The sequence below is a fragment of the Euprymna scolopes genome, chromosome 31, assembly GCF_053919585.1.
Source record: "Euprymna scolopes isolate OS-2025 chromosome 31, ASM5391958v1, whole genome shotgun sequence".
NCBI classification, from domain to species: domain Eukaryota; kingdom Metazoa; phylum Mollusca; class Cephalopoda; order Sepiida; family Sepiolidae; genus Euprymna; species Euprymna scolopes.
The window spans coordinates 56,172,013-56,193,484 of NC_136512.1; the positions used below are offsets into that span (position 1 = coordinate 56,172,013).

Here is a 21,472-nt window from a genome sequence, read left to right on the forward strand (position 1 = left end):
TTCTATCCAATTCTTTCCTTACCCTCCCCCTCTATATTTCCATCTAATATATTTATATCTTAATCGTTATTAACCTCAATTAGAGCCCTGCTGAGCAAGGTTTGAAACCGGTCAGCTAGCTTTCATTAATCATAGAAGTAAAAAATATACTTTCGGCTTCAGACAGATACCAAATTTCCATTAGTAAAAGAATAGTATAGCTCCAGTTTAATTTCCATTAGTAATAGATATACTTTGAAATTTTCAGTATTTGTGTGTGATTACATTACATACATACATATATAATAGAAAGTTGAAATGAGATCATTGATTAGAATAAGAGATCCCCAAAGAGGTATAACAAAAGAAAAGAGAAATGCATGTTTACTTAATTCAACCACTATTGAGTAAATCTAATACAAATCTAGGCTAGTCTTATTCATACTGTGTTTATTGCATTCGTTTCTGAATAAGATTGTGGAATTTGAAAACAATGTGGCCTTGCATTTACAAGCTATAGAGGGGAAATAACTGGAAGGAGGCCAAAGTTACCTTTTTGAAAGTAGTTACGATGTAATCATGGCGATTTTTTTTTAGGAGAAATGTCAAAATGAGATTGTGTTTTGGCCTCTCTTAGCAATATTTGTTGAAATCGTGATAGCAAGAATCATTCAAAAAGGGAACAAAAACAAAGAAATTTTACAATTTATTTACGTTTTTTGCTTTTGTCTGTATTTAGAATTGTTTAAAAAAAAAAAAAATTTTTTTACAAAATTAAAGAATAGAATAAATTGAAAGAAAATTATGTCATCCAAATTGACATTCTAAAAATGCCACCTATAGAATTACAAAACTCTGGCCCGTCCGACCGCCATTGCTTTCATCTTGTCTATTAAAAACATTGTTGCCATGGAAACCAGCTTTTATTTAATAAAATTCAAACTCCTTTCTACACTTCAACCATACTGAGTACAAATAAACTTCAGTCTTTGCTTAACTTGTAGACAAAGTTGCATGATTGAAACTTTTGGTTTTGATTAGCTGATGGCACTCAAATATACTTGTTTTTACTTTTGAAATCATCACTACATATTGGGTACAATATAATGCGAAATATTTGACTCTTTAATAAATACGAAATCTGCATAAATTACAATATTATATTTAAGTATCTTACGACGGGGTATCTTGCATTGCCCTTGCTATTCACCATCCTTTTCAAAATCCAATTATATTTAATAAACAAAATTCTGTCATTACTAACCAGAAGAATGTTATCACTATTGGCCAAAGAAAACGTCTATTAGGTATGTGTACGCAATGTGATGTCAATGTATGGAAGTGTTTCGAATGAGGAGTAATTAAAGGGTAAATTCACGCTAAAAAAAAAAAAAAAAAAAAAAAAAAAAAAAAAAAAAAAAAAAAAAAAAGTTTGGCGTCAACACTAAATAGTTATTTTGGGTTTTTTTTTTTTTTTTTTATAAAAAGGGCAGCTGTATGATTGTAGGTTACATGTAAATGACTTAGAATAGGTATCACAAACCAGCTTAGAGTTTAAAAAGTGAAAATTAGTACCAAGGGTATTCCAAAAGTAATATGCCTCTTATCTTTTTTCTGTCCAAAAGGATCAGATGAAGATTGAAAATTACTTTGTTATGATGACTGAACTTATTCATAATCTAGAAGTTTCATTTCTCTGTTGCAGATATTGATGGTGTGAGACTTTAAGAAAGCAACTCCTGTTATGGACGTGCGTCAAAAGCAGAGATGAGTCATTGAATTCCTGACAAAAGTTTGTGTTTCCCCCTATTTTTACAAGGTCCAATTCTGACTTTCTTTATCAATATATACATATATATATAAAAAAAAAATCTGGTTTGATTTCTAATGTGCTGTGAATCATAAGATTCAGTAAAAACTGTTGAAACGAGTCTTATATGAACAGTCAAAGTTGTGCATTGCAACTATTATGACATCATGTTTGCACATGTGTTGTGAACAGACACAAATTGTAAAAGGGAAATAGAAAAATTATCGCCCCTTTTGACCTGGTCTTAGGCAGACAGGGGGCAGCACTAATTTCTCCTTCAGCTGTTTTTTTTTTTCTTTCACCTCAACATGGCAATGAACACACTGATTCACACACACACAAAAAAAAAAAAAAATATACACATGTGCAGAAAAATAATTGTCTACATGCACAAATATTTCGAGGTAAGCCAACTTAATTTCTCGATAAAATTAACAGACTGCCAAGAACAAGCAAATTAACTTCTCCAGCAACATGTGTTTCAGTTTGATCTTTTGCATGTTTTTTATATTTGAGGGATAATGAAATTTTATTCAATGTTTAGACTGGCTCGATCTAATAATTATTAGTTTAATCACGACTTATTTTTATTTACCACAACATGACATTTGTAAAGATTTATTTGTTTGAAGCCAACAATTTTTAGTTATACACAGAAATTTTGCTTCAAGACAAATCTCCATATTAAGTTTTTAGATATAAATAAAATATTGTTTTGGATAATTCTGGAAAAAAAAAAAAATTAAAGATATTTTGGTACTTGTATAATATTGGTAAAGAGTGAAAATTGTATTCTAAGTAAAAACTTTCTACTTATTTTACATGATACATAAATATATTCTCACCAAAAATTAGAAAAAAAAAAAATCATTGAAGAAAAGATAATTACAAGTATAAATCAATTTTATCATAAATTGCAGTTTTATCATAATCTTAAAGTGTAATCTAAAAACAGGGGAGATAACCAGTTTGTCATTGTTTACTCGGTTATTTGTTTTATGTTTTATTGCAACAAATTTACTTATCTGTAATTGTTTAGTATTTATTCGTTCCCAGTCAAAGGAAGGATTGGACTTAGTAATTACCTCCCATTCATCTGTTTGCACTTTTCTCAATAAGTACGCCTTGGATCTATTTTACTAAATTTTGCACAAACAAGTCACGGGGAAAGTAAATTTTTGCCAGAACAGACTTTCCAGGATAATTCTAGTTGCAACCTTAGGCACTATAGAAGTAAAATGGCTCCAAAATTATTCACTTGTAGAGGGGGACTTCCCATGCTCGACTTGTTTGCTTTGAATTTAAAATAGTTTACTTTATTTTACCAACTTTCATGTTTTACTTGGTTAAATGATAGACTGCCTTATCTCCCCTGGTTTATAACTAATGCTGGTACTTCACCTCTTATCAATGGCAGAGCAGCAAAATATAAATATAAGATTGATTTTTATTTTTAATAAAAAATTCTTTTACTCAATCATTTTTTTTCTAATTTTTGGTGAGGATATTTATTTCTGCACGATTTCTACATATATTAAAGATTTTTTATATATATTTTACAAAGGAATCACCACTTATCAAGGCCCAGAGCCCACTCGAGGAGAAGAGTTAAATAGTGTACAGTGGTCAAAAAGGACAATATAGTAATCATGAGAAGTATAACTTTGGTAAATTGGATTACTTAAGGGGAACGGCTCATCAAGAATTTGTTTACATTGGACTTGAAGACAGCCATATTGTAGTCGGCTGAAAAGCAGGTAAATGGAAGAGAGTTCCACAGGTGTGCAGTTCTTAGAAAGAAGCTTTGTTCATGGAATCTACATTTAGGTTTGGGCGCAGATAAAGAGTGGGGGAAATTATTGATAGTATTTACAGACAAACGAGTGTGTTTGATGAGAGGGGACCAAAGATTGGAGCTCAGACGAGCACTTGCCATGAAAATAACGATAAAATAGAGACAGGCTTGTAATGTCTCTATGAGAGAGGTTGCAGGGAGAAAAGGGCATCCCCACTAACCTGCAATTTTCACTTGACTAATTACTAAACAAGCAATTTTTTTTTTCTTTCTTGACTATGTTTGAGCATCTCATTTATGATAACAGTTAAAAAAAAAAAACAAAAAAAAACACACCAATGAAAATTAATTTTTTGTTACTTACCGTGTGGATATGCAATACATGTCGCACAAGTTTTGGAAATTGCACCTGAAAGCATGCAGTATAAAAAGTCTGATAATTTCCGCTCATTGTTGGTGTAACTACCGCTTTTCGTTTGATTGTTATATGCCAAAAATCTGCTTTTGAGGGCCTCGTATATCACAAAATGAATCACAGTTTCCGTCATTCCAAAATATGATGCGGTGATACCCTTGTAAAATCCACGGAGACCATTTTGTTGGTAGATGTTTCGAATACAATCTCGGCATCTGAGAGAGTTGTCTTTCCTTAAAAAGAGAAATGAAAACATTCAAGTTTAAGATAGATTTGTGGAATTCTGGACCGACTATTTTTTAAACTCCTAATCAAAAATCACTTTTCATATGTGGACCAAAATGTAAAATGTTGAACATGAGATTTACTAATAATGTACAACAAATCAACTGCTCCTGCTGATGCTCTATTTGTCTGATAATTAAGCGCATCATTTGAGCAACCTGGAATTCTTATGTCAAGAACAGCTAAAAGCAACAGATTTTAATTTAAATGAACTGACATTTTTTTTTCTGCTAAAAAATCTTTGTAAAAAAATTTTTTTTTCAGTTTGACAGGCTAAAATTTGAAAGAATTTAATCTTTGATATATTTACTTTTATTCTCATTTTTTGGTAGAGAGAAACATTTACTCTTACAATTCCCCCACAAAACAAAGCAAGAAGTTTTTAATTAAATTTTTTTTTAATTAAAAATATTTAAAATTTTTAGCAAAAAACAAACAAAACAGATGAGCACAATTTGTCGTGCTTAAATATAACACCAATAGAGGATCAGCAGAAGCAGTTGTCGTGGTTTGTTATGCCTTAATTTGTCATATATAAATAGCAAACACTGAAAAACCAAGCGTTTTGCTGTCATCTCATATTTCAAGATTAAGTTCAAAGTGAAAAATGAGTAATTGATGGTTTCTACCGTATCTACAAAGATGTAAAATGTCCACCTAAAAAAAAAAAAAAAAAAAAATTTTTTTTCGCTTTCTCCTATTAATCCTTATTTACTGTTGAATAAGATTTACGTAAATGATTAAAGCAATTTCATATTCGCATATACATTATTATGTATGCGTAGGCACTGGATGGCCATAGAATGGAAATATGTCACAAACTTCTATAAGGATACAACTGTAGAATGTCCATGTCTCTTGCTAGTTATGAATTAAATAACGTGTTATAATTATAAATTATACAATTTAAAATATTTAATATATTGTATATACATTTTATTTTATGCATTTAGTTTAATGTTTTATTGAATAAATGTTGAAGGGTAATAAAAATTTAAAATCCGTTTGAGTAATTCGTCTTATGCAATATCTTCTTTCAACTAAATTCCATCAGAAGACTAATGTACTTGGCCTTTTTGCTAGGAGCAAAATGTAGTATCTGTTCTAATACTGCACTTCAACCTTTCTGTTGACAGAGAGTTACACTTCTCTGCATGGTTTACTTTATTTTGCTCAGTTGGTCAGTTTCTTTATTACTAGCTCACTATTGCTCTGCAAAATTTGCTACTTTTCTTGGTCTTTTGGCCAAGATCAAAGTGTAGTGAAAGCATTTATTGGAGCGCTTCACCCAACTACCCAAACTCAGGGTTGAAGAGTTTGGCAGCTATTTGGGCGGCTCGAGCAGCTAGCTGTGATGGTCTTGTCGCGGAACATGAGATCATTACTGCGTTGAAGCAGGTCGGCTGCAACAAGTCCCCGGGGTTTGATGGTCTACCCTACAAATTTTACTTGAGGCTGTCGCCCATGTTGGTCCCTATTCTGAAGGATATGTTCAACCATTGGTTTGTTCAGGGCTCCATCCCTGGGCAGGTGACCAAGGGTGTGATCACATTGCTGAGGAAAGGTCAACGGCATGGTGGGGAGGAAGATTTAGACAATTTTAGGCCCTTGACTCTGCTAAATACAGAGTTAAAGATTTTGGCCAAGGTTCTTGCGAATCGGTTGCAGGTTGTCATCACTGACTTGATCGAACCAGACCAGAGCTATGCTGTGAAGGGGAGATCTAAATTTGAATTTTGCTTTTAATTTATTTTAATTTTACATTGAATTATTTTGATTGTAATTTTCATTTTCACAAAATAAATTATATATAAAGATCAAAGTGTAGTATCTGTTCCGGCAGATACTGCAAGCAAAGACCATATGTGGGGGCAACCTCACATATAAGACCTTGGTCAATGTAGGGGCAATCCTTCATACCAATTGTCACTATCCAGCTCCCCTACTCCCCGGGGAGTTGGTCCCCATTTCCCCATCACATTAAAAATCGGCCTTGTGCCTAATTTGCTCGGTGAGGGAGCAAATACCCTTTTCTTGGTCTTTTGGCCAAGATCAAAGTTTAGTATCTGTTCTTACATGCTGTACTTATTGTGATACAAAGTGGGGGATCACTTTTCTGTATTAATTTAATGTAAAATGATCACACTTTATCAGTCAGTCTCGAAGTCATTCAAGTCATTCTCCAGATCATTCAAGTTGTTTTTTAAGGATTCAAGTCATTAAGGTCATTCAATTCATCCTTAAGTTCATTCAATTCATTCTAAGTCATTTACTTTATATTTAAGTCATTTCAGTCCATTTTTTCGGTCATTTTAGTTTATCTTTAAAGAATTTCGTGTCAATCCTACATTCACGCATTCATTCATTACATGAGAGCATACGACTAATGGCTATCGGCCTTGTTCTCTTGTAATTTAGAAATAGCTCACAACTGATTGAAATCAAGTCAATATCTCTAAGAACATTTGAACACAAATGTTAAATATTTGTCCAGAAAATAATATTGCGGAATTATTTGTGAATTCAAAATCAAAATAATCATTGAATTAAAAACAACAATAATAAAGTGTTCTTTTTCTAAACCAATACACAAATTAGTTAACCTTGCGACTGCAATTGTATATACATAAAAGAGCTAGTGAGTCTAGTGTAAAAGTTGAATTAACTTGAAATAAGACGTCTTATTGAAAAATGAAAAATAAAGTAAATAAAAATGAAAGTGTAAAGTAAAGAGAAAAAAAAAAAAACGAGAAAAAAACCGAGAAAAAAAACGAGAAAAAAACCGAGAAAAAACCGAGAAAAAAACCGAGAAAAAAAACCGAGAAAAAAAACCGAGAAAAAAACCGAGAAAAAAACCGAGAAAAAAACCGAGAAAAAAACCGAGAAAAAAAACCGAGAAAAAAACCGAGAAAAAAACCGAGAAAAAAAACCGAGAAAAAAAAAACCGAGAAAAAAAAAACCGAGAAAAAAAAAACGAGAAAAAAAAACGAGAAAAAAAAAACGAGAAAAAAAAAAAAAGAAAAAAAAAAGAAAAGAAAAAGAAAAAAAAAAAAGAAAAAATATTTATTATATATATTGTATATGTACATTACTTACTTTTGGTCGAGCTGTAGTCTTGTTTTGACAAACCAAATTGGATTTGTGGCAGTGCTTGATGTGAAACCTACAAAATGCAACATAAAATCTTAGACAATATTTATCAAAGGCCAGATTCTTATTTATGTATAAGAATTGATAATTTGTATTATTTGCATTATTCAGGCTACTTTTTTTTATCTTGGTTGTTTTTAATATTTCAATTGATGTAACATACGATTTTCAAGCACATTATTTCAAACTCGAGAATAATTATGCTAAAAATGACAACCTATGTAGAATTTTGAACAGAATTTTTGCTGTTATCGAAAATGGATGCCTCTTTAGTTTTTATGTGCAGAGTTTCTAATATCTGTAGCCTTAGTTTTATGTTCTAATATAATTATATTGTCCACAAGATTTTTTTTTAACAGAGTGAGAGTAAAAATTTGTTTTATCGAATCTGAATTTGCCTTGGGATGCACCTGTGGCTAGGGTAATTGCATTATTGATTGCTATGCCAATGGACGGTATTATGGTTTGGGCAGTGGCTATTGCACAGTCTAGTAATATTCTCAATGAGGAATACAATATCAGGATTGTATCTTGCTTTCCATCCTCCATTGTTGAAGAACTTTGTGGCTGCTTTGCATCATGGTTAATAATTAAGCTGCCTTGTTTCAGACCAGGTTTTTATTGTATCTCTGGAAGTGTGCAGTTCAAATTTGGTACTTTTGGGGAGAGACATTTTGTCATCCAAACCCAAGGAAACACAAATGGCTGATGCCAACAAGAAATCAATGGCAAACAGCTGTTGTGATAACGTGCAATCATCTGCACAAGTGGCCAAGAGGTGGAGAACATTGGAAATCTGAGGAGACTTGTCACGAGGTCTCCAGCGAATACCACAGGTTACTGCCAGAGAGCGATCACTGATAATGGCCTGTGAGACAACTCCTAGGGAGTGAAATAATAATGCCTCCTCCCAAATTTCATGTTTACTATATTTTCTTAGTTTTCAACCAATATTCACATTATAGTATGATTGTCTTAGTAGTTATGTGAACTTCATTTCCATATTCATGTATTCTGCACCGATATGAAAATGACGGCTATAGCGGAGTATAGGACTCCTAACCATGTAACTGATGAAAATATGCTACACATTTTTGATGAAAAACATGGGAAAAAAATGAACATAGAACAGAAAACCGAAACTTTAAATGTAATTTCTGTATTAAAATAGTTTTTTTTTTTTTTAATATTTTAACATAATCTTGTGGGGAAATCCAGCTCCCCAATAAGGGGCACTCTGGATAGGAACAAAAATAAAAATTGTCTCTGTCAAGAAGAATTTCTCCACCGGCCGAGGACAGAAAAGGTTAATTGTAGCATCAGAACAGATACTACTACACTGATCTTGTCACGAAGGCCAAGAATTGTGTTTTCTTTGTTGCCTAAATTCATAATTCAGTTTTATCAGTATTAGACTGTATATTGCTTTAAAATTAGGTAATTTTACATAGATGATATTCATATTTTATATTGAATAAATTTTACATAGATAATATTCATATTTTATATTGAATAAATTTTACATAGATAATATTCATATTTTATATTGAATAAAGTTCAGTTTCATTATTAATCAAATTGGGTGTCTTGCTGTTTTTTTTTTTTTTAAAACCTGTTTTAATGCTCTTTTTTAAAATGCTGTCATATAGTATCGACAGTAACAGTTCGACAAATCTTACCTACATTGCCTGCAAGCATTTTTCAGTTAACAGGCCTTCTATATCTTTGAGGCCGTGTTGAAGCAATGTTACATATAGAAAAAGTTTCATGTGCTTTATGAACTGGTGGCATTATTGGTCCATATCCTGTTAAAGGTGATGATGGTCAACACGTAAGTCAACGAGGAGCAATACAGAAAAATGATTACTAATTTCTTCATTTCTAAACTGGAAACAATGTTGCAGACATGTGGCTTCAACACGACAGAGCCACATGCCACAGTATGCGATACAATCAATTTAGCGAGTGAAACATTTGATGAATAATTTCACGAAATGGATTTGTCAATTGGCCACCTCATTCGTGTGATTTTAATCCCATTTGATTATTTTCTTACGGGGATATATAAAGTCTACACTGATAAACCAGACACAATAGACAACTTGAAAGACAACATTCAATGTATTATTGATGAGATGCAGTCTAATTTAATGCGTAGTCAGTTTAGAGGTTCAATTTTCACAATGTTATATATGGAAAGGTCTGAAATTTTATATAAATTAAAAATGCCAAAAATTAATCTTTGGAATAAACCACATTTATATAATAAAAATATTTTTCTGTGATTTATTTTAAATTCATCACCTATAAAATATATATATATATATATATATATATCATGTATCTACAAAAGTGCTCAGTACTCGAATAGAGCTAGGTAAGTTTTGAAAAAAAAAAAAAAAAAAAAAATATGGTAGTTAAGCTACACAGAATTTTCCGTATTTCATCCTCGTGGGGATTTGCCAGGCAATTAAATGGAATTGAAGTTAGCGTATGTTTTTATATATTCACATGATGCAGAGTTTGCTAGTTAACCAATCAGATTATTTTTCTGCCCGATAAACATGTGACTATCGGATGCAATAAATGAGTGCGGGAATAACAATGAATCTGGTTAACTAGGACACTCTGCACCACATGAATATATAAAACCGTGCGATAACTTAAATTCCATGCAATAGACTGACAAATCCTTATGATGAAATGCAGAAAATTCTTTGTAGCTTAATCGCCATATATATTTTCAAAACTTACAATAATAGTTTTTTTGTTTTTAAATCAATTTTCATTAAAATAAAATAAAAAAAAAAAAAAAAGTTTCTGAGTGTTTATTCTCACCTTGAAGTTATTTCCCTTTGTTTGGGGGGGGGGGTGAACTAATTGCAAGTAAAAAAAACTAAAAGTAATGCCGAGTCAGTACAGCTAGTAAAACAAAGAAAATACCTGCGGCAAGAGCAGAGAAGATGTGGACCAATGGTGTGTCAGGTGACAATACATTGTTGAGTTTATGTTTCATGTTAGCATAGGCAAAGAAATACAGGGCTCTGAAATAAATGTAAATTAAGAAATGACATTAAAAAAATGACAAATCACAACCATGAATTTCAAAAAAGATCTTTGGTAAAGAAAAAAGAATTCAAAAAAGAAAAGTCTCTACGCCACTATTAAACTAAATATAGCCCATATTACCTACCCATCTTCATCAAACACTATGTCAGGCTGTATTTCAAAATTCATAATTGGTTAATCCATTTCAGAGTCTACCCTACAAACAGGAGTAGACAAAGAAATTAATGAGAGACACTGAGAAGTCAACATGACCAGAGTGAACACCATTGCACTACCAACAACTTAGTAGGGATTGTAGATTTATTATGCTAGCAGGTGAAAGGAGCAAGTTTAGCATGACACTATATATGATACTACTCAAGACAATGCTTTTGAAATGTAAAGAAAATGTATTTTGAAAATGATAAAGACTGATGGATATCCACGAGTGAAATTTGGTGGATAAGTAAACAATTGATCTAATTCTGTTTGTTATTGCACTCTTCAGTTTAAAAACAGTTAGGATTTTTTTAGATCCTCAAAGAAAAAAAAAAAAAAAAGATCCAGCTGCACAAAGTCAATTTCGAATCATACCTACTACTGAGGAGACGATCAAAGTTAAACCAAAGACTTGAATATTTGTAAGAATGATACAATGGGTGTGTAACGCGAGTGTTAAAGACTAGTTCTGATGACCTCAGAGAAAGGTTAAATCTGAACAAGGAGTCGAGTGCAGAAAAGTAGACTTTGGTGGTATGGCCACGTTGAAAGAATCGAGAGTTCTTGGGTGAGTAGATGTAGATCAGTTGAGGTAGCAGGTTCAGTTCACAGAGGAAAGTCAGGGAAAACGTGGGAAGAATTGATAAAAATGGACCTGAAGGTTAAATACCTGGCCAGAAATAGACAACTTTGGAAGTCAAGTTCTTAAAGCCATCCAATGCATGCAAAAATGGATGTTATACCAAATATCATCATCTTCCTTCTGACATTTAAATGTTAATGAAAAACGTATGAAAACAAGTTTTGTTTGATTAAACTTGCAAATTTCTTTATACACACATTCTGGTCTTGGTTACATCCGTGTTTATTGTTACCTGTACTGATTTGCCTAGCATTAGACACAAGATATTTTTTTTTTTTGGTGGTGGTGGTGGTGGTGGGGGGGTCCAGATCTAAAAAAAAAGGGGGGGGGGCGACATTCGTTGGGGGGGGGGGGGATCGTATCAGAACCGAGGTCAAAACAGATGAAGTACGGTATTAGAACAGATACATTTGAAATTTCAATTTATTTTTATTGAGATACATGCAAAATATAGTAAATCAAAATTATCAATGAAAAATATTAATGTACACTAGAATTTTTTTTAAAATAAAAAAAAATAAAAAAGCTATTTGACCTAGTTCTAGTATTGTTTTTGAAACAATTACCAGCAAAAATGGAAATACATAAATTTTTTCCACATCCATGCACTAATTTGGTCCCTAATTATACTGAGGAAATGAATGATACAGAATTTATTTTTACCATAACCAAAGTGGAACCATGTTGAATCAGATAATGTAAAGTTTCTAAGTGTATTCAGTATAGGTTTTGATTTTTCTTGAAATCGGAAATTGACAAATAGTGTTTATCCAAATACAGTCCCTTATTTTTCACTGCCTAAATTTTGGCAGAATTAAAATAAAGTATTTTAAAACATTTTCAAAATAAACTATTTAAAAAATATATTCAAATCTAAAAAAGAAATATTCTTAAAAAAAAAAAAAAAAAAAACTTGATTTCAGATTTAAAAATAAAAATTTCAATTATAAAAAGCAGTTTGAATTTTAAAAAGTTTGATAAAAACTACTTTCCGATTTTAAAACTAAAAGCTGTCATCAAGTAAACTGTTTCTCTTTTCTATAATAGAAAATAAAATTTAACAGAATTATGACATGCAGACATAATTTTTCAGCCATTTTGTTTTAATTTATTAAAAAAAAAAAAAAAAAATAATCACCGGTTCTGTATTCTGCCACACACCATGGGATACACAAGTATTTTTGCACAGTACAGTTAAAACTAATATTTAGTAACATGAAGCAGTGGTCTTTTGTTTCGTTAGAGTGATTGACACACGACTGCCATCACCTTTTAGCATTTAAAAGCTACAGAAGGATGGATGTTTCACCAAAGAAAGATTGTGCTGAATCGTACAATCAGAATTAAATTTTTTTACTAGCGCATGTTTGGGATCATCTGCTTCATCAGATCAGGTTGCTATTATCTCCAGTCTAACCGAAGAGGAGTATTTTATGACGGCATGTGAAACGGACAGCATAGCAAATATGATAAGTAATCGAAGAGGAAAAAAAAATAAGATTTTAAGAAAACAAAGTAGAAAAGAAACACATTTAAAAATGAATTAAAATACGAACCTTGAAGGAGCAACTCCTACAAGATTTGGGCCAAGTCCTTTAAATAATCCCCGAAGACCTTCCGTTTCCACAATGTGCCTATTACAAAGATAAAGAATTGACAAAATAATAGGGATCAAACACAAGATAGCAGTAATCATGCATTACAGGGATGCATTCATTATTAATAGGATGCAACATGGTTGTAAAGGGAAGTATAGGTATAACCTATTCCACTTTAAAAGGGTTCATCTTTACTTGGTGTATAATTTGAAAATTAAAGAAAAGTTTAAATCATAAGTTACAAGCAAGGACGGAACTCGCAATCAATTTTGCAAAACAAAATTATTTCACTGCAATACGCAAATTCATCTATGGAAAACGGTAAAACCATGCAATTAGCTGCATTTGCATTGGTACTCATGCAATTTACAAAGAAGCATATAACAAAAATATCATTTTATTAAGAGATTGAAACATAAGAAATTTATCAAGATTGATTTGGCATTAAATTATTCCCCAAATCATTAATAAATATTAACACATAGTAAGCAAACAGTCAAACATGTTTCAGAGTGATGATTAATGTTTAGTATATGAACAAAGTTCATTAGTGAACGTAGAAAGAGGGAAAATGGCCAAAAATAACTAAATAAATCAACAGTATTTATGTGATTAAAGATGTCCAATTAATTTTATTGTTAACTTATATCTTAATATATATACTTCTTCAGTTTTGGGTAGGTTATGTTTTTATACTTATTTAGTTTGGGATAGTGTTATGTTTTAATATATACTTCTTCAGTTTGAGGCAGCTTTGGACTGATAAAGTGCTGTTGTGAGGGATGAACAGTGGTTTCTATTTTGGAAATGCTCAGAAAAGTAAAGAACTTACCGTAAGCAGACATAGATTCCAAGAGAAACTCTTGGTTTGTTTGGCATCATATTTGAGATTTCCAATGCATTACAACCCTGAGGCCGTAATCCTACAATCGTGTGGGAGGAGGAGACTGGAGAAGGAACATAAACAGGTGAAGAATGAAAGGAGGCAACTGATGATTGTAATCTTGTCTTCAAGACTTCCAGGGGACATGTGACCATTGCACCCACTGTACCGCCAATGCTGAAATTTAAAAAAATTTTTTGAATTATCGTAACAATTTTGGTAAGCTTTACTAATTCATAAAATTAATGTATTTAAGAAATTAAATTTCAGTTGTTGCCAATTTAGCAATTTTCCTGCTAGATCTGGAAATTTAGTTTTAGAATGTAGCTGGTAAATTTTGTATCTAGCTGGAGATTTTGTTAGCCACCACAGGCAATGTATAGAAAAAATGAAAAGCTTAGAGTTCATCAATAAATGTCTACCAGTGATACAATCCAGACATAACTTGTTAGGAACTGCAAATGATCCGACCAACTTTCTCAGAAAGACTGATTTTTTGTTTCTACAGTAAAGATTAATTTATTGATATTGTAACTACATAATGAGCACAAGTCACAACTATCCTCAGACTAAATAAGTGTTCATCAGCTTTTGTGTTAATCATTTAGAAAAAAAAAACAAAAAATTTAAAATAAATTCTTCATGAATTACACCTCTTGCTTCTTGTTTATTTCAAGTCTTAAAGAAAAGTAAAATTTCAACGACAAATCACAATTTAACTAACATTAAAATAGAAAAATCTATACAAAACCAGAAAATTATCAAAATTAAAATCTAACAATTTTGTGGAAATTTTTGGGCTCCGATCTGGCAGGCTCTTCAAAATCTCAGTTGGCAACACTGTCTCTAATATACAACAGGTTTAACTGACTGATCTGCCTTGAGTGATAATAGAGTACTCTCTGGAAGGAGGTTTGCATGATGAAGAGTTTATAGTGCAGCCAGCATAGGTTGTGCAATACTAACTACACTACTCCAGTGTCGTTGAACTGATGCGCAAGTTGAATTGCTGATTGATGGTAACAGCCATCCTCGTCAGGCAAAGCAGCGCCGCCACCTTGTGTGCTGTGTCTACAGCGGAAGGTGGCTTTCCCAAATGAACGAGACTGACACAAACCTAAGATCGCTTGACCATATACAAATAATCAGGACAGTTGTCTATTCCATGTCCCCAGCTATGTAGACGAGTCATTTTGCCAAACCATCAATGACGGCATTTGCTGTAACAATGGGTAAAATTACCCTTTCTGCACCCTGTTCTGTCCATGTCACGATGGACGTATTGACAATTTTCTTGCATGAGCTAGTGTTTCCAGTGACCCCTAGTGTTTTCATCCCTTGCTTCCATTTCTCTCCATTTTTGCAAAAGGTGTATAGGTTTGTAAATTAGTGTAACCTAACCCTTAAAGTGACCCAATTAAAAAGCCTTGATTTATTCTGACATAACATTTAATCCAGAAGAAATCAAAATTGTAGAAAAAGGTTGGTAGTATTTCTAAGTTGCTCTATTAAGTCTTTAGAGTCTAGTTCATGCTACTTCATTACAACCACATTTTCTGAAAAAAAAAAAAACCAAAAAAAACAGCATGATACTAGATAATAATGTGGACGTTTTATTAAATACTATATTAAAAGTAAATAATTATCATAACGTAGATACACACATGTATATTATTATAGCCATCAATATTTTACTAGATTCATTTATTATTTTTATTTCTACTACTATTAATATTATCCAATTTTTCTTTTTCCATTCAATTTCTAATCATTTATTATACATATTGAAATCAGTTGCGCTTTGATGCTAATGGGTTACAAAATTTTAAAAAATTAAATAAAAAATTATATAATGTTATGATATCCACGTATGCTTCTAAGATAGTAATTTATTGGTTATGAGGTGTTTTTGAAGCATAAAAATATTTAATATTTTATGTTATATTCCAAGCGATCATAAAACATAGCGAAATAAAAAAATTTTTTTATTTTGCTACATTTTGTGATCAAAGAACCACTGGAAATATCAAAAACATCGTTTTTATGCTTCAGAAACCCTTCACAACCTTAATATATAAAGAAAAAAAAAAAAAAAAAAGTTTATGTCCATCAACGTTTCGTTTTTATTGTAAGACTTCTGGATGAATAAAGACGAAATGTTGAACTTAATTATCTTGTCGGAATACTATTTTCACTAATATATATATATATATATATATATATATATATATAGATATATATATAAACACTAGCAGTTCAGCCTGGCTTTGCTTGGGCTCTATGTACTGTTCATAACTGTGTGCATATGTATGTATATATAATATATATTAAAATGTTGGATTCATGTCCAGGTAACCCACACCTAAAATTTCAAGTGTTTAGGCCCAAAATTTGTGGAGTTTGGTAGAGTCTGCAAAGGTCAACTCTTTCAACTGATCTTTTGGCAGCCAAATTTTTACCCAAAAACTGATTAAAAAGCTTGCTGCATATCTGAATATCTGTTATGTAAAATTTCAAATGTTTAGACCCAAAATTACCTGAATAGTTTGCTACAGACCGCAAAAGGTCAAATGTTTTGAACTTTGACCCCTTGGCAGCCAAATTTTCGATCAAAAACTGATTAAAAAGTTTGCCGTATGTCTAAATACACTTTATGCAAAATTTCAAATGTTTAGACCAAAAATTGGCTGAGTAATTTGATAAAGACCACAGATCAAATTTTTAACTTTGACCCCAATTTTGACCCCATAACATTTGTTTTGGGCTCAAATAAAATTAAAAAGTTTGATCCATGTCCAAGTAACCCTACATTTAAAATTTCAAGTGTTTGGACCCAAAATTGGCAAGAGTTTGGTAGAGTTTTCAAAAGTAAAATTGTTGAACTTTGATCCCTTGCCAGCCAAAACCTATTAAGATTTTCACAAATTGACGCCTTATGTCAAATCTGGACTGAAAATTGACAGAGCAGTTTGATAGGGAAATGTGTACGTACACACACACACGGAAAAAGAGGCATTAAATAAATATACTACATTCTGATAATTCACCTTTTATTTATTATTTAATTCATTAGCGTTATAATCCAGTATCATACTGTTTTTTTCTTTGCTTTTTCAGAAATTGCATTTGTAATGAAGTAAAAAATGAAGCATAAACTAGAGCCTCATCTAGTAGAAGGAAAACGCAGAAATAACCCCAGCCCGTTTCCACAATTTGGATTTGTTCTTATCACTGGAGTAAAGAGGTTTAACAAGGGAACAAGATGTTAAATGAAGAGCGAGAGAAAGATTAATCCAATATTCTTATTACAACTTCGCTATTGTTATAGTTGGGATAAAAATTGGTTTACTCTTTAAAAGAATTAATGAGATAATTGAAGAAAAACATTTGTAAAAATGTCATAAAATAGGTTTTCACATTAAAACAATTGTAATGAACCAACCAATTACAAACATCACGAGCGTACATCCTCTGTCAAAAATGACAGGGAAAAGAAATTATTCTTTACCAATGTTTGCACTAATATTCAATAACACTTGAATTGGTGAAGTTAAAAAAGAAACCAGGAAAAAAAAACCCAAAAAAACTGGAAAGTTTTAAAGAAAAATAAAAAGATGAATCAGTATAGAAAGGAAAAAGGGCAAAAAAAAAAAAAAGTCTCATAGAAATAGATTGAAACTAGAGTTGTCCGATTTGTTATTTACTGTCTCAATTCCTTTGAATACTTGAAACAAATTTTTTTTTTTTTTCTTTTTACTCACTAATATTTGCATGAGAAAGATATAAATACATATTGCTCTTTATTACAGAGTAGAGGATTGAGAGAGAGAGAGAAAGAAAAGAGACAGTTGAGAGATAAGAAAAAGAACAAAAAGGTATGAAAAAGGTTGAAACAGAAACATCTGACCCATCATGTTGAGTTGTCTAGGAAAAAAAGTCCATCCTAAAATAAAGAGCTTACAAATGTCAGTGAGAATGAATGGTGATTAATAATATTCATTGGACTCAACCATTGATATTCTTATCTCCCAGCCCCCACACGATGTGATTTATTCTGACAGATATGTCACATTTCCTTCCTTGCAGGATTTCTTTCTGCTGGCCTGGCATAATATCCTTGGTCTCCCGCTGTTTGATATATCAGACAAAATTGATCATTCTTCAACTCAAAATGAAAGCTGGCTTTGTTGCACAAATGCAACAAGGCCATGAAGAGTTAACGTTAAATTTAGAAAGGGTGTAAAAAAGAGAAATGAATGCAAGATTGACCATCAGAAGAATTATGAATACCCGTCCCAGGACGAGTAAAATTAATTCCCTGAACTGAACAAGTTCGCACCACTTTTATGTCTCCTTATGAAGATTAAAAACAAAATGATACTATGAAACTACAAGTCTAAATTTCTTATTTCATTTTTGGTCTAAATCCATTATATGATCTTGAGTCTAGAAAAGTGTTTGGAGAAAAAAAATTGAAATTCAAAGAATCTTGTTTAATTGATTTTTAATAACTACGAATCAAATTTAATTTAAATTTGAAATATTTCAACTTTCAAATGGGAGGTTGTGCCATTATGTTTCCTGAAACCTGAAATTTTACGAAATATTTAATTAATGTCTGATACTATTGTTAAAATTTCATAAAAATGTGAGATCTGTATCTCCAGGGAGGTCTTTGCCATCCATGCATTCATGTCAAACTAAATATAACTCACAGTACACACCTTTACACCTGTATTCCAGAATTCATAACGATGGTTTTTTTTGGTTTTTTTTTAAGTCTAGGAGTGAATTCTAGACATAGAAATATACTAACAAATACATGTATCTTACTTTGTATAAATAGAAACTAGCAAGGCTATCTGACGTTACCTGGTGTGTTGGTCAAGAAAATAGAATTAAAGTGGTTATCTTTCATGCTACTTAAATGATTCTCATTCAAACGCAAACTGTTGCAATATAAAAAGAAAGAAAGTTAGCTGACTGACTGATCTAGTAAGATGAATCAAAGAAATGAATAATTTTTCTGAACCTAAATTAATTAATTTAGGTATATTTTCTTTAATAGACTTCTTGGAGCCATATGCCATCAGAATATAGAGGGTTTTTTTTTTTTTTTAGTTTACCTATGAATATATTTTTCTAGCAAACTAAGTTATAAGCTCATTTAAATATCTCCCTTAATAATTAATAAGCATAAGAAAGGTTTCTATATTTTATCCTTTTTGTTTAAATTAAATTACTATTTGGCAATGTGCTCTTATACCTATTTATCTATGCATGCTGTGGTATGGATAATCTAAAATCTTCCGCACCATCACTTAATATGGACACAATTATTGCAGATATATAGAAAAATAACAATGAAATTACAAATGAATAACACTAACATTATTTTATTATAGACTGTTTAAAATGTAATTATGCAAATTGGACAGATATATGAATCTGTCTATACAATTTATGTATTGTATTCAAAAAGGTTATGTTCTATTATTGATTTAAATAACAGTAACGTGTTTTAATAGTGATATAAGTGATAAATGGAAAAAAACAAAAAAAAACACTTTTGCATTTAGATAAATATTTTAACCTTTTTGTTTGGCAATGTTCATTGTATCTATGTATACATTCACTCATGCTGCGATATGTATATTGTAGACTTTCACACTATCTGCCTGATATTTTTTTTGTATGAGTCAGAGTTAATCTTTCAATAGCTGGCAAGGTAGCTTCCAGGTGCTATGCCTTGCCTAAAGGCAACTCATGATTTTGTTTGGCACTACCAATGGATAGAAGTTGCTATCTCCACCTATAGTGCCTGGCATTCTCAAATGGTTACTCATCTGATATGGATTTCGTAAAAAAAAAAAAAAAAAAAAAAAAAAAAAAAAAAAAAATTATATATATATATATATATATATATATATATATACATACACACACACACACACATTAACACTGAAGATTGTACGACTAGATAACAACTTGGAAAGTAAAGAATAATTTCAAAGAAATAAGTATATATACATACATATATATCTTTTGTAAAATCTTTAAACAAGTGCAGAAAAGTGAAAATATAGGCAATAACTGAATTTGTTAAAGATTTTAAACTATCATGGCTGACAAAATGAGAGCAGGCTACCTCCATGGTTCTGTTCAAAATACCATAGACTGTCAAGTTTGACAAGATGCACCTGAAGATGGTCGGAAGTTACATTAGCTAAAATCTTGTAAGAATAACATACTAGATGGGAGCAGAAATCCAATTAATAGAAATTATCCTCATCTCAAAAATTCAGAAAAAAGTAAGGTTTATAAATGAAAAAAAAATCCCTTGGAATTTTCAACAAGATATACACGAATACACAGAAATATAATTGGTTTCTCTAAATAAATCACAAATATAAAATATCAATAGAAACTGAACTCAATTGAATGAAGAAAATAAATAGGTTTATGCTACGGATTTCAACATCTCAATATAAGAAGCTCAGCCTTCATCCAAACTCAAACTTTGTTCATTTCATCCCTCATTTTAAATCCTCCCATAATATTCTTCATAATTCAACTGATAATCCATCCATCTCATCAACCACTATCCTTGTCGTGTCTAGCCTTGATAAGTGGTGACTTAGTAAAAAATAACCTTTGTTTTATTGCCATTCAATGATATGTAGGGGCACTTTGATGATCGTCTGATCAGTACGAGATCAACTCGTGAATAGACTTCACACTAACTGCTCAAAGTATGTATGGCATTATCTCAGAAGCAATATCAAATCAATTCTTTCTTGCAATTTAACCATAGCTAGTACAAATAAACGTTAGTCCATAGTTGAATTGTTTACAGTTTGTCCTGAAGATCCAACAGACTGTTTTATCACCCTCCATTAATATATGGGAGACACTTTCATAATTATCTCAGTTAAAAATAGAACTGTAGTACATTTCACATTCATTGAACTTTAATCCTCAAGATTTTTATGTGTGGCTTACCTTAAAGACAAGGTCTATCAAAACAATCTCTAGACTATTTCTGTCATGAAAATCAAACATTTTTTTCACGGTTCAACGATTAACATACTTGGATATGGTATGCAAAATTGTCAACTATGACAATTTTTTTGGCACTATCATCATTTTTATTGTGATGGTTCTCTTTAGTTCAGAAATAGCCTATGGGATTGTTTTGGCAGACATTATCTTTTTGTTGGGGGGGGGGGGTGATTCGGTAAGACTGAAATCGATGATGGGACGATCACCAAAGTATCCCCACATTTTTGAACAGTGAGAAAATAAAGACTGTTGGACATTTATGGCTGAAGCTTGGACAAGTCAAGCATAAACTCAAATTTGTGGCAAATATGATGGTGTTTGCAAAAAGGATTGTGAACCTTATTAACGAGTTCATGGGTGGTATTTTTCTCTGGTCATCCTGTATTTTCCTGTATTTGGGCAAAATTTCTAAATGAGTCATTCTTATGATTCATTCCTAAGAAAAAAAAAAAAAAATATGCAGAACAAGTGGAAACAGACCATGGAATAATACTGAGGTCAACCTATAAATGTATAACCCTCTCTTTCGTGTTTTTTTTCTGAGCAAGCATACTAACAGTTCTGGGTGCATGCCAGCTTAAGCAA

At 31.5% G+C, this 21,472-nt stretch overlaps 1 protein-coding gene and 1 pseudogene across 1 annotated transcript in view; one reads left to right on the plus strand and one right to left on the minus strand.

Annotated features, from left to right (window-relative positions):
• The window catches only part of LOC145255761 (solute carrier family 25 member 36-A-like), a 51,229-nt gene that overhangs the window by 1,354 nt on the left and 28,403 nt on the right, over positions 1-21,472 (minus strand). Inside the window, exons 2-6 of the mRNA XM_080114421.1 lie at positions 13,775-14,002; positions 12,901-12,978; positions 10,378-10,478; positions 7,381-7,447; positions 3,949-4,232 (exon numbers count right to left, since the gene is read on the minus strand). Of these exons, the coding sequence (XP_079970547.1) occupies positions 3,949-4,232; positions 7,381-7,447; positions 10,378-10,478; positions 12,901-12,978; positions 13,775-14,002 (758 nt within the window). The remainder of the gene's footprint in view (positions 1-3,948; positions 4,233-7,380; positions 7,448-10,377; positions 10,479-12,900; positions 12,979-13,774; positions 14,003-21,472) is intronic.
• On the plus strand, positions 6,310-6,433 carry LOC145256003 (U2 spliceosomal RNA; annotated as a pseudogene).